This window comes from Oncorhynchus clarkii, chromosome 2 (assembly GCF_045791955.1).
Source record: "Oncorhynchus clarkii lewisi isolate Uvic-CL-2024 chromosome 2, UVic_Ocla_1.0, whole genome shotgun sequence".
Lineage (NCBI taxonomy): Eukaryota > Metazoa > Chordata > Actinopteri > Salmoniformes > Salmonidae > Oncorhynchus > Oncorhynchus clarkii.
In genome coordinates this window covers 17853050-17867539 of record NC_092148.1, presented here as the reverse complement: position 1 = coordinate 17867539, position 14490 = coordinate 17853050, and the positions used below count along the sequence as shown (strand labels likewise).

Below are 14490 nucleotides of genomic sequence, written 5' to 3'. Positions count from 1 at the left end.
TACACAATATACTAATTTACCTAAAAAATATGGGTGTGGTGGAAATGACATTATGTAAAAAATAAACTTATGAAAATAATATTTTATTGCAAACATTTTGAACAACAACCATTGTAGAACATGGTTGAAAAAGTAAGATTCCAAAAGTGGGCAGAGCTTAAGGAAGTAGGTCAGTGGTTTTGAGAGATAAGCCCAGATTGCAGAGGGGTCATCCGCACAGAAGAGATCAGTGAGCAAAATGAAACGGTATCATTTGTGGTATGTCCAACACAGGTGTGGAGGGTCACCTGCATGTGAGAATAACCAAAGTGAACTGCTTGGATTTCACGGGTGTATTTATGCAGGTAGTTCTCTCAGTGGCAAACTTTGGTTTTAGAAGTGGGGGGGGGGGGGGATAATTATTATAATTTGTTTTATCCAGTTGGATAAACAATCCAAAAAGCATACCCGACCTCTCAGAGGAGTCTGCATGGTCCTAAAGCACACCATAGCCTCATTTTGTATCACATTCAAATGATAAAACGGGAGGGGACAAAAATGCTATTTCAGAACCCCCCCCCGTCCCCGTCCCCCTTCCCCAGTGATAGTTGTGCCCCTGAGTTCTCTGCAAAATCAATATGCACGATGATCTCCTCTTTCCGCAGATTATCTTTTAATTCTCTCAGTTTGGAGTATTGGTGTCGAAAGTTGTACATGTGTTTCCCCAACTTCTCTTTCAATCATTTGGAGAAGTCCTCCAGTAGAATATGTAGTGTGCCTCACACCTTTTCTTAAACTGTCAAATGTACAGTGAACTTTCCCATGTTTCCCTCTTTGTTTTTCCTTCTCTCTCTCTCCAGCTCTTCAGATATTTAAGCTCTTTGGCTTGGCAAAGGGAGAACTGTGTACATGCAGTCTTTCTTCAGGTTCTCACAGCAGAAAGACTCATTAGGGTTCTCATTGTTGTTGCAGCTGATCACTGTGATACTGTAGTTTGTCCGCCATGAACTGGAGGTTGGCGTGGGTTTTGCAGAGGCATGTGTCCCTATCTTGGACTGTTGGCTTGACAACCCAAAAAGGACGTCTTTTGCAGAATTCACAGTAGGAAATTGGAATTTCTGAATATTCCCTCAAACTTCTGATAAAGGTTCTGAATTGTGCCATTCAAGAAGCGCTTCTGCTTTTTCTTCTTGTTCCTCGTTAGTGTGTCCCTTTTCCCTGTTGTTGCTCTGCTGTTGTCATCACGTTCATAGAATCTAGTGATTTTTCTCTTCTGTGGCAGTGCTAATTCTGTTACACAGATTTTTCCTGGAGTATTGAAGACTTGATGGCCTGTTTTCATTTGCCCTCATTGCTTTTGCTGAAAAGCAAAAATCTCTGTTTGCGGCTTTGACCAGGCCATACTTTCTCAGGATGTTGCCCATGAGCATTGTTGAAGCCACTTGTTTGACCTTGGCACTGCACTTTTTAAAAAATACTTTTGTGTTAACTCTACAAGGATGGTATTTTGAAACAAAAAAATCATTCTCAAGTTCTTCTGAGTTCCCTTCATTTTCTGTTTTGTCTTTGGGAAATCGTGTCTCTCCATTTTGTTCATCAGTCGATCATACTTTTTTTGTATTTCTCAGCTTTCCGTAAAGCATTATCAAGTTTGACATTTGTCATACTAAGATCTCTGTATGCTTTTGAGCGATCTCTTCCAACCTTTTTCCTTCCAGCAAGTATTCAACTTCTCATTCCTGTTGCAGACCATGAGGAAGGGGTATCAGGGCAGGTGAGTTAGGGGCAGGTATGTTAGCCTCATGTTCTGGCTGCAAGTCATCTGGTGACTGAGGTGGTGTGTTGCCTGATAGGTAGGTATCCATTGCAACTGTTCTCTTTAAAGTCTGTCTTCTATTCCATTGGTTACATTTCCATTGTCTTCTCTTGTTTCTTTGTTCTCGCTTTGTAAGCTCAGAGATAGATTTCACTTCTCCCTTCTCTTTTTTTTCTCCAGTATCTCTCCCTGTCTTTTTGCAGATGTTCCTGGTATCTTATAGGATCATTATTTATTTAGTTTCTATGTCTGTGACCTCTGTGCTGTTTTATGTGGCATCTTCTAAAAATAAAGACAAATACTACTTAGTTTTCAACTTGTGCACCCCTTGGAGCATTTTCTAGATTCAATTAATTTCAATAAGCCTAAAGTAAAAACGAATAAGATAATGGATTTGTCTCATTTCCACCACTTTCTGTAATTTTCACCACACTTAAGTTTGGAAATGACTGTGATGGAAATGACACTTCTACAGTTTCTGGGGGAAATTAACAGACTGCTTAGCATGCTTTGGTTAGTATTACAGCTAGCATATCATTTACACTAAATACATAAAATATCAAATTAAAGAATAACAAATTAAAGAAATTAAAGCCTGTTTGGAAATGACTGACAATTAAAATATTCTCTACACAAGCAATATTTACCTCGATTTTTCTTCAACTTCTGGAACAACTGTCCACTGCAGCCATGTGGTTCAGTGTCACAATATGTTTCCATGGTAACTAAATGAACATTCTCTTGAAAAAACTTTATTAATGAGGAATTTGTCCTCAGTGGTGGAAATGACACCACTCCCAAAGGACAGGTCTATTTTGTGTAAAAAAAAAAACAATATAAAGGGCATACTCACAAATATTAATATAGATGTTATTTAATTGACTCTTTCTGTAGTACATAACATTATATAATGTGTAATTATTAATGTTTTCTCATAGAAAGACCAGAAGCTTAAAAGTCTGGGTCAGGGACAAGGGCAAAATAGTGAAATTTAAGTATAAAATGCATCTGAAAAGTAGCTAGAATACTTGATAGAGAGATGTTTAAAAAAAATGATGGGGTGATTCCAGTGTGAACTTAACATACAAGTATTTGTTTTATTTTGATAAAATCCCCAAAATTGACCAGAGGACATAGTAGTGCCCATAGTTGCATAATCACCCTAAAATTCTACCTGAGTAAAATCATAAAGGTATTTTGTTTTAAATATACAGTACTTAAGTATACACACGTAAATGTAATTTCTAAAATATACTTAAGTATCAAAAGTTAAAGAAAAAGTATAAATAATTACAAATTCCTTATATTAAGCAAACCAGACAGCACAATGTTTTTTAAATTTATGGATAGCCATGGGCACACTCCTAGACTACTTACTTTACACCACTGGGAATGAGGGTTTCTTGTGTTGAAAATGTGCCCTCATTTATAATATTGCTTTGTTAATGTTTCCCTTAATAGTTTACTCTCCATTATGTTGGATGTTGGGGAGGCTGTTGCAAAGATGAAGTTAAATATTGTAACAAAATGTGTTTTTGACGTCTGATTTGCTATTTTTATTTCATTTATGTTATGTTTTACCCCACTGTTTCCCTCTTTATGAACTTGAACGGTATTGATGCAGGCGCTATAGCCTACATTTCACTTTGAAAACGTAATCTAAGGAAGGCTCTACTGCGCATGCTCTTGGGGGTGGGTGACAGATGACGATCGACTTCACTGTACAATACTTTGTGAAAGCCCGCTCTCCGCTCTCGCTGGTTGACAAACACATTTGTGTTGAAGAAGAACCATGCTTCGAGTTGTGTTATCCCGAACTTTTCCTCGGATCTCTGGCATTTCCAATTGTCAGTATTCGGCGGCCGCCATCCCGGTTCCAAGCGCACAGCCCGAAGTCCATTATAACAAGGTAAGCGATAAGCATTGACCTGTTGAATGACCTGTTGAGTAGCTATTATCATTTTTGCACACGACTGAAATGATCGGTTTAGTTTATTTCTGTCATGTGCAAATCTGTCATGTGCAAGGCAACTAGGCATACGTGAGAATTGCAATATCTTTTGGACTAGATGCATTATTATTAACTCTTGTTGACATTAAAACACTTGACCTGATTGAACCTTGTGAGAACGTACTTATCCGATACATTAGGTCAACTGAATTACATATACACTAGATAATTGTTGGGTATGATGGTGTTATGCAAAACTGTAATGTGGCAGACAGCCAGAAACCTTCCTGGGTTGCATTAATACAACTTTTGCTAGAGTCGAAAGACCAGCTTGTACATAGAGCCACAACACACATAATGTACATGCATGTGTTTCTGTTCAATTGTTTTGTAGAAATGTATAAAGAGACTTCTAAACCATTGTAATCTTATGTCAGAGACAGTATCTTACAATACTGCACAAATAAAAACTGAAGGGACGTAATGGGATGCAACTGGACAATAGTGTTTATACTGGCTCCCAATTTATTTTCAGTCTATTGGATCAAAGAGTTATGATAACATATGTAATCTAAACATAGAGCCTAATCAAATCTCCTCTGTCTCATTACAGCTGTTCATCAATAACGAGTGGCAGGATGCCGTCAGCAAGAGGTCCTTCCCCACCATCAACCCAGCCACAGGAGAGGTCATCTGTCAGGTGGCTGAGGCAGACAAGGTCAGTGGCTGGAACTGCCTTGAAACCTGGCCCTGTTCTGTCTAATTACAAGACTTACATTCTCGATTCCTTGGAGTAATCACTGATCTAATATAATTGGATAGGTGAAAGCAGGTGTTCCACTAGCCTACATAGCTTGGACCTATTCAGTCGTAATGACTGTCTCAAGGGAGGAAGGAAGACGGCATTTTTCAAAGCATTTGAACAGGCCCCTCACTGTTTCTGTATTCAACAACACTACATCCTTGGCATGCTAAGACAACGAAGTTGCCTGAAACAGAAACATGACAATTAGGTGTGGTAGGAGGACGAGAGGGTAAAATAAACATGGAAAAAGTTAACTGTAACAACAGGTGTAATTAGAGCACAATCTTGCAGCAGTGTGCATTGTTTTCCTTTCTGTTTTCCATTTTTTAAATTATATAATCTAATATTTCTGATTTGGTTTGCTTGTCTTTTCATCTCCCTCTGTTTTCCATCGGTGGCCTCCTTCTCCCTCTTTCCAGGCAGATGTGGACAAGGCTGTGAAGGCTGCCAGGGAGGCCTTCCGGTTTGGGTCACCATGGCGACGCATGGACGCGTCGGACCGCGGGCTGCTCCTGAGCCGGCTGGCAGACGCAATCGAAAGGGACACAGCCTACCTAGCGGTCAGTGACGCCGTCCCATTACTGCTGGTCAATGGAAATGATTAACCTGAAGTGGTGTTATGAGCGGCTAATTAGATGCACAACATTCCTGGTCTGGCACCCATGCCAAAGAAAGCAGTTGTTTGGGTTGTATTAGAGTTTACTTGTGTGGCACAGTGCTTTGTCTGATGACAAATGTTACCTTCCAGTGGTGGAAATGTTTTACATTTCAGATAGATTTATTTGGCTTGTAAAACAGCAGCGCCATATTTTGCAGAGTCACTGTTAGTCCTGTATTCCACAGGTTGCTGACCTGAGCAGCTCCCACGCTGAAGTCACATGGCAGAGATAGAGACGCAGGGTCACGGCTAGGTCACATGATCAACACTGAGAAACCGCTGAGGAAGTGGAGTAAAATAATTCCTTAGTGCTGCTCTTACAAGACATACACAAAACATATGTGTTGTTTGGTGAAAGTAATAGGGGGGAAGGCTATAGTCGTGAAAGGGTTTTCTCTGGGCTTGTTTTGATAGAAGAATGAACAGCTTCAGCATAGGAAGCTGTCCTACTTTGCCTGGTAAATGAGGCCCTGCTAAAATCAGGTTTCCTTTTGTTTACGCAAGGGATTGGTTCTTGGAGAGAGAAACAAGCTTCTTAGTGTGTGTGTGTGTGTGTGGTGTATTACAAGAGAGTAGGATTGTTAGTACAGTATTTAGATTGGACTTGATTAACTACTGTCAGATTGGCTTATCAGGGGTGCAAGGTCCATCAGGACTGGAAATAGCAATGATTCTGTCCACTGAACCGGCTCCACCTACATGTTAAATATGGATATGGTGTGTATTTGAGGGATTCTGTCCAGAGCCAAGCCAGTGACTCGTCAGTACTTGTAAGACTGGCCAATCTGTTTAAGTAAGTTCAGTCCAATGTCTTCAACATGAACTGTATGTGGCTGTAAATGTTGTATCTAGATACGTTTTGTCGTGTGTGTGTTATGTTGACCACATATACCCTTTTGTTCCCATTTGCCAAGACAAATAAATGGTGTGTGGACGACCATAATCTTTGATTCACTCTGTTGGCGATGAGCCAATGAATTCCCCGGGTTTTGTCTTGCTTTGGATTCTAATGTGACCTAACTAAAGTGAGGGTTACTGGTGTAACTGGACTCTGAACTGATTAACACCCTGTAGCAGTAAATAGTCCCTGTAATTTGATATGACAATGTTATAGTAAAACATCTGTTTAGCCCATTAGCAGCATGTTACAGAGCCTACCTCTAAATACATACTGTATGCTTCTGTGTACAACACTGGATATCTATTAGCTCTTTCTAGGAAGGTATTGCCATTTTTTAAATGAACATTTTTTAGAGGGTAGATCAGCTTTATTATTGCAGATGGCTTCCAGCAATGTAATTGTCTGCATTGTTTCCAATCCCCCATATATTTTTTTGTAAAAAACAACATATATATATATATATATATATATATATATATATACACACACACACTAACGTTCAAAAGTTTGGGGTCACTTAGAAATGTCCTTGTTTTTGTCCATTAAAATAACATCAAATTGATCAGAAATACAGTGTAGACATTGCTAATGTTGTAAATGACTATTGTAGCTGGAAACTGATGATTTTTTTTTAATGGATGATCTACTTAGGCGTACAGAGGCCCATTATCAGCAACCATCACTCCTGTGTTCTAATGGCACGTTGTGTTAGCTAATCCAAGTTTATCATTTTAAAAGGCTAATTGTCATTCGAAAACCCTCTTGCAATTATGTTAGCACAGCTGAAAACTGCTGTGCTGATTTAAAGGAGCAATAAAACTGGCCTTCTTTAGACTATTTGAGTATCTGGAGCTTCAGCATTTGTGGGTTCGATTACAGGCTCAAAATGGTCAGAAACAAAGAACTTTCTTCTGAAACTCGTCAGTATATTCTTGTTCTTAGAAATGAAGGCTATTCTATGCTAGAAATTGCCAAGAAATTGAAGATCTCGTACAACGCTGTGTACTACTCCCTTCACAGAACAGCACAAACTAGCACTAACCAGAATAGAAAGAGGAGTGGGAGGCCCCGGTGCACAACTGAGCAAGATGACAAGTACATTAGAGTGTCTAGTTTGAGAAACAGATGCCTCACAAGTCCTCAACTGGCAGCTTCATTAAATAGTACCCGCAAAACACCAGTCTCAACGTCAACAGTGAAGAGGTGACTCCAGAATGCTGGCCTTCTAGGCAGAGTTCCTCTGTCCAGTGTCTGTGTTCTTTTGCCCATCTTAATATTTTATTTTTAATGGCCAGTCTGAGATATGGCTTTTTCTTTGCAACTCTGTCTAGAAGGCCAGCATCCCGGAGTCGCCTCTTCACTGTTGATGTTGAGACTGGTGTTTTGCGGGTACTATTTAATGATGCTGCCATCTAGATCCTCTGAGGCTGTGGAGGGATCCAAATTGTGGACTTAAAAGAAAACATGAATCATCCGTGTACAATGACACCTTGGTTTGACAATGTTACGTAATACAGAATACAGCCTTGGTACTATCTGTCCTCAATCAAACTTCATCAGTTAGGCCATGGCGGAACTCTGTTGACACTTTGACCTTATTTTGCCATAGGAACTGGAGACCCTGGACAATGGGAAGCCCTATGCTGTATCCTACAGTGTGGACGTGCCCATGGTGGTCAAGTGCCTCAGGTCAGTCACAGTAATATACATTGCAGTGTATGTGTGAGAGCAGTGAAATGCACGCATGCATTTTATCCTTGGGGGATCAGACTTTCAGCTCGACTGCCCCCAGCCTCTGGAAGGCCCCTTCCGGATCAGCTGAAGGCACCACAGACTCTGGGCTCCTTTAAAACGGGCCTAAAAACCTTTCTCTTTAGGAAGGCTTTCTGTTGATAGCTGTGCTCCTTGGTGACCTTGTCCCTTGTAGTGTCAGCTGTGTTCTTTGTGTCAGTTGCCTTCTAACATTCTATTTTTATTTTATGCACTTTGATATTATTCTGTATATTGAAAAGGGCTTTACAAATGTAATACATTAATATTATTACTTTCTGCAATCCAAAATGTATGAGTTGTCATGAATCTTAAGTGCCAAATGTGGCGTTATGCTATATGGCTGAATGTTTATGTTACATTTCAAGTGTGTGTGAAGTTGTAGGGCGAAGCAGAGACAGAATGGTGGGAAAGAGAGGGGGAGAAAGAGGGTGAGACTGACTGTGAATTAGTTCTTAAAAGAATGTGACTGCAGACTGCCAAACCTCCCTTATTTGATTGGCTGGCACACAGCACCATGACCTAGACTGCTTACTGTATACTCACTGTGCATCCAATCACTATCTCAATCTACTGTCTGCTTGTTTACCTTTGAATGGATTGGAAATAGACTCATTTACAGTTTCCTTCTTAGACAAAATCCACATTTCCTTCTACTCTTGATATCTAAAACTATAGTTGCTGCAGATCTATTTCATAAGAAACATTTATACTTGGTAGCCCTACTGAGTCTAGTGTCCTGGTACTTACTGAATATGGAATGTAGTGAGTACACCCCCAAATCCCTTTTGATGTATCTGAAAGGTGTAATATTTTTGAGGATTCTTGAGTCCAAGTGTTTACTGTCTGTGTGTGCACAGGTACTGTGCGGGCTGGGCAGATAAGTGGGAGGGGAAGACCATTCCCATCGATGGAGACTTCTTCTGCTACACCCGTCATGAGCCCATCGGTGTGTGTGGCCAGATCATCCCGGTGAGTGAAGGAACTGTTCAGGGGTTAGCGATGGACCTTGATGAATCTTAAGCTGTTCAGGGGTTAGAGATGGACCTCCTTGATGAATCTTAAGCAACATTCTCAATATACTTTCTCAATATGTAATTTAAGGCGACACCCTGCCTCCAAACCTGGTAGAGCTGCAAGGATGTGTTGTATAAATATAGTGGCAGCCTGGACTTTAATGTGTTGAGTGCCTGCATGGATTTATGTCTGTGTACTTTGCACACGTTTGACATGGTCTGTCTTCACTCTACCGTTCACTGTCTTCCTCTATCTTCCCTCAGTGGAACTTCCCTCTGCTGATGCAGGCATGGAAGCTGGGGCCAGCTCTGGCTACAGGCAACACTGTGGTGATGAAGGTGGCTGAGCAGACCCCCCTCACTGCCCTGTATGTGGCCAGTCTCATCAAGGAGGTTGGTACACTAACACACACACACACCCTCCTTACCACATTCCTTAAGCTCCCTCTCTATCTCCTCTCTCTCTCTCCTCTCAGGTTGGTTTCCCTCCAGGTGTGGTGAACATCCTGCCTGGTATGGGTCCATCTGCTGGTTCTGCCATCGCCTCCCACATGGATGTGGATAAGGTGGCTTTCACAGGATCTACTGAGGTAAGACAGACCGCCCATACCTCAGGCATCTCAAAGAACTGAGTCACTGCTTTCAAAGGGCCAATGTGTTTTGGTGTATTAGTGTGTGTATGAGAATGAATCCTGTACTGTCTAAGCAGCTCCATGCTCTATGTGTCCAGGTAGGTCACCTGATCCAGCAGGCATCTGGCTCCAGCAACCTGAAGAAGGTCACTCTGGAGCTGGGAGGAAAGAGCCCCAACATAATCATGTCTGATGCCAACAGTGAGTATGGCTCAAGGCGACTTTACTTTTGGGATGGGCATCCAGTTAGAAATATGTCAAAAATGGGAACACTTCATTTGGATAGTCTGCTACAGATTATTTAGCAATATCTTAAGCAAAGTGTGGTGTCCGTTTTATTTATGAAGTACCAATTGCAGCAGGCAGCTGCTACTTTTACAACAAAGGACATCTACCACAGGAGGCTGGGGGGATGAGTTATAGGAGTACAGGCTCATTGTAATGACTGTAATGGAATCAATGGAACGGAGTCAAACGTGGTTTCCATATGTTTAACGTGTTTGTTACTGTTCTGTTTATTCCATTCCAGCATTACAATGAGCCTGTCCTCCTATAGTACCTCCCACCAGCCTCCTTCATTCCAGCATTACAATGAGCCCGTCCTCCTATAGTACCTCACACCAGCCTCCTTCATTCCAGCATTACAATGAGCCCGTCCTCCTATAGTACCTCCCACCAGCCTCCTTCATTCCAGCATTACAATGAGCCCGTCCTCCTATAGTACCTCCCACCAGCCTCCTCTGAAATCTACTAAGGCGTGTGCATGTTTGCCTGTGTGTCTTTATTTGTTTGATTGCGATTGCTGTGTCTGACTTAGCTGATATGTTTTGACTGGAGGTTATACACCTTCCGCTTCAAGTCGAAACTTTGCTCAGCTATAATTTTTGCACCGCAGTGACAAATGCAGGATAGGGCTAGAAAACATACCTCAGTCCAGGGATGGAAGATGTCACAGTACTCCTAATTATCCCATTATCTGACATGGAAAACCGAGAAGATTGAAATACTGCTAGTTTTTTTAACTGCCTTTTTCATCAGCATGCTAGGCTAGCTAATGCTAAAGCAGCCCATTGGATTCCACAACTCTTCCGGCAGCTACTCACCCCAAGGCCAGGTGTCAATTTCATGGAGTCCAATGCTGCAAAACGTCAAGTGGAAACATATCGGCTATGTATGACTGTGTTCTCTCTCTCTTTCTGCAGTGGCGGAGGCGGTGGAACAGTCCCACTTTGCCCTGTTCTTTAACCAGGGCCAGTGCTGCTGTGCCGGCTCCCGTACATACGTGCAGGACACCATCTATGATGAGTTTATGGAGCGCAGTGTGGAGCGGGCCAAGAGCAGGGTGGTGGGAGACCCCTTCAACATGAAGACTGAGCAGGGACCGCAGGTTAGAAATACTGCATGGTGCACACGCCCAGACGAGTAGAGTAGGAGTTGAAGACACGCCCAGACGAGTAGAGTAGGAGTTGAAGACCCGCCCAGACGAGTAGAGTATGCATACATACTTGCATGCATACATATACACAAGCACATGTAGTCTGGTTTGGTTTATAGCTCTCTCCCTAACACATTAATAAGGCACCCACTTACGAGCACTGTAAAACGGTTCCCTATCTAGGTGGATGAGGAACAGTTCAAGAAGATTCTGGGCTACATCAGCAGTGGGAAGCGTGAGGGGGCCAAGCTGATGTGCGGGGGAGGAGTGGCTGCAGACCGTGGCTACTTCATCCAACCAACCATCTTTGGCGATGTCCAGGACGGCATGACCATCGCCCGTGAGGAGGTACAGCATGGCATTGGCATTATTAACAACTCACTCTGTCAAGATTCACCATTTTGGCTCCTGGGGCTGCCTTGGCAGAACCCATGAAAATGGAAAGAAAAGCCTGTATATTTTGGTTGTCTAAAGTATATTGGTGTGGCTATTCTGAAGCTAGAATCCTTAGTTGCTACATTCATTTTAGAACTTGTAAATTAATGATATACAGTTGAAGTCAGAAGTTTACATACACCTTAGCCAAATACATTTAAACTCAGTTCTTCACAATTCCTGATATTTAATACTAGTTAAAAATCCCTGTCTTTGGTCAGTTAGGATCACCAATTTATTTTAAGAATGTGAAATGTCAGAATAATAGTAGAGAATTATTTCAGCTTTTATTTTCTTTCATCACATTCCCAGTTGGTCAGAAGTTTACATACACTTAATTAGTATTTGGTAGCATTGTCTTTAAATTGTTTAACTTGGGTCAAACGTTTCAGGTAGTCTTCCACAAGCTTCCCACAATAAATTGGGTGACTTTTGGCCCCTACTTCATGACAGAGCTGGTGTAACTGAGTCAGGTTTGTAGGCCTCCTTGCTCGCACTCGCTTTTTCAGTTCTGCCCACAAATGTTCTATGGGATTGAGGTCAGGGCTTTGTGATGGTCATTCCAATACCTTGACTTTGTTGTCCTTAAGCCATTTTGCCACAACTTTGGAAGTATGCTTGGGGTCATTGTCCATTTGGAAGACCCATTTGCGACCAAGCTTTAACTTCCTGACTGATGTCTTGAGATGTTGCTTGAATATATCCACATCATTTTCCTCCCTCATGCTGCCATCTCTATTTTGTGAAGTGCACCAGTCCCTCCTGCAGCAAAGCACCACCACAACATGACGCTGCCACCCCCGTGCTTCACGGTTTGGATGGTGTTCTTCTTCGGCTTGCAAGCCTCCCCCTTTTTCCTCCAAACATAATGATGGTCATTATGACCAGTTCTATTTTTGTTTCATCAGACCAGAGGACATTTCTCCAAAAAGTACGATCTTTGTCCCCATGTGCAGTTACAAACCGGAGTCTGGCTTTTTTTATGGCGGTTTTGGAGCAGTGGCTTCTTCCTTGCTGAGTGGCCTTTCAGGTTTATGTTGATATAGAACTTGTTTTACTGTGGATATAGATACTTTTGTACCTGTTTCCTCCAGCATCTTCACAAGGTCCTTTGCTGTTGTTCTGGGATTGATTTTCACTTTTCACACAAAAGTACAGTCATCTCTAGGACACAGAACGCATCTCCTTCCTGAGCGGTATGACGGCTTCGTGGTCCCATGTTGTTTATACTCGCATACTATTGTTTGTACAGATGAACGTGGTTCATTCAGGCATTTGGAAATTGCTCCCAAGGATGAACCAGACTTGTGGAGGTCTACAATTGTTTTTCTGATTTCTTTTGATTTTCCCATGATGTCAAGCAAAGAGGCACTGAGTTTGAAGGTAGGCCTTTAAATACATCCACAGGTACACCTCCAATTGACTCAAATGATGTCAATTAGCTTATCAGAAGCCTCTAAAGCCATAATTTTCTGGAATTTTCCAAGCTGTTTAAAGGCACAGTCAACTTAGTGTATGTAAACTTCTGACCCACTGGAATTGTGATACACTGAATTATAAATTATATAATCTGAGGAAACAATTGTTGGGAAAATTACTTGTGTCATGCACAAAGTAGATGTCCTAACCGACTTGCCAAAACTATAGTTTGTTAACAAGAAATGTGTTGAGTGGTTGAAAAATGAGTTTTAATGTCTCCAACCTAAGTGTATGTAAACTTCCTGAATTGAACTGTATACCCATTAATTAAACGTATAAATGCCTCATGAGGGATATCACGGATGGTCAGTTCTTGCATCCATAGCACTGTCTATGAATTTGAGTGGTTACATTTTTTCCATCCCTTAGCTTTTTAGCTAAACTGTGGCGAGGAGAACACTTTTGTTTCAATGAAGTATTCTAGCTCTAAGGAAAGTAGCCAGACAAGCTCATACATGTGTAACATGTTCTCTTCAGAGAACATATCTCTTTCGATTAGATTCTTTAAATTAATTTATCCTCTATAACACTGCCTTTGTCTGTGTTCAGATCTTTGGGCCGGTGATGCAGATCCTGAAGTTTAAGACTCTGGAGGAGGTGGTTGAGAGAGCCAACGACACAAAGTACGGCCTGGCAGCTGCTGTCTTCACCAAAGACATCGACAAGGCCCACTACATCTCTAGCGGAATTCGCGCTGGCACTGTCTGGTACGCTGATTTTCTAGCTTACTTTATTTTACATTATGTCTATCAAATTATCAATTTCTTTCCGTTGTATAAAGGTCCAGAAGTTGGCCCATTATAATACGATAATTGTGTATGTGGTTTGTCCATTTCTTTCTCCTAAGGATTAACTGCTATAATGTGTTTGGAGCACAAGCCCCCTTCGGTGGCTACAAATATTCTGGTAACGGTCGTGAGCTGGGAGAGTATGGCCTGGACAACTACACTGAAGTGAAAACGGTAAGGACCCCATCACTACCACAATACTGTAGGAGAAAATGTTCAGGCCACATACGTAAATGTATGGACGCTGTTGCCACACGTTGCATACGTAATAAACAGCAACATCTCACAAGCAGCTGTATCTATGTTCACAAAATGTGTTCATGTCAAAGCTTCAAAACATATTTTATTCTTTACCTCAGGTAACGATCAAGGTCCCTCAGAAAAACTCGTAAAGACGTCAGAACTCTGCCTCCAATCAAGGAAACTAACTGACCATAGGGAAGGCTCTATGGAACTAAATCAGCCTTTATTTTGTTTCACAGAGTCCTCAGTTATTCAGTTGGACTTTAGTGTTACTTAGCCTCTGTACTCATCTCTAACTTCATGTAAAGAATTTCCAAACAAGATGAGAAAACAATTACAGGCATGGTGCTGTTAGTTTACACCCAGCTTGTTGTACAGCCTTGTCAAACTTCAACAGCTTATTTTAAGCACTTCATAGAGCATGCCATAATATTTCATAATACTTATTTCAGTCATTATGTTCATCCTGTTTTAATATGGTGAATCCCTGCTACAATGCAGAGTAGTTTTGTACTCTTGTAGAGTGAAAGTGTGAACTTTGAAAGGATTTTGGATAATAAATGCACTTGATACTCGCTATTA

The 14490-nt window shown here is 41.4% G+C and overlaps 1 protein-coding gene across 1 annotated transcript; it reads left to right on the top strand.

The window, feature by feature from the left end:
* Positions 1–3498: 3498 nt before the first annotated feature.
* Positions 3499–14487, top strand: LOC139423568 (aldehyde dehydrogenase, mitochondrial-like). The gene is made up of 13 exons (XM_071175163.1): positions 3499–3704; positions 4360–4464; positions 4971–5111; positions 7720–7799; positions 8741–8852; positions 9161–9289; positions 9373–9486; positions 9627–9729; positions 10731–10915; positions 11147–11311; positions 13427–13584; positions 13725–13839; positions 14025–14487. Exons 1-13 carry the CDS (start codon positions 3588–3590, stop codon positions 14055–14057), a joined length of 1557 nt encoding a protein of 518 aa, XP_071031264.1. The 5' UTR covers positions 3499–3587; the 3' UTR covers positions 14058–14487.
* The last annotated feature ends 3 nt before the right edge of the window (positions 14488–14490 follow it).

Excerpts from the sequence above, each read along its gene's own strand:
- LOC139423568 (XM_071175163.1), top strand. The coding sequence starts at position 3,588 with ATGCTTCGAGTTGTGTTATCCCGAACTTTTCCTCGGATCTCTGGCATT. Across the intron at positions 4,465-4,970 it reads AGGTGGCTGAGGCAGACAAG|GCAGATGTGGACAAGGCTGT; the intron begins GTCAGTGGCTGG and ends CCCTCTTTCCAG. Across the intron at positions 10,916-11,146 it reads AGACTGAGCAGGGACCGCAG|GTGGATGAGGAACAGTTCAA; the intron begins GTTAGAAATACT and ends TTCCCTATCTAG.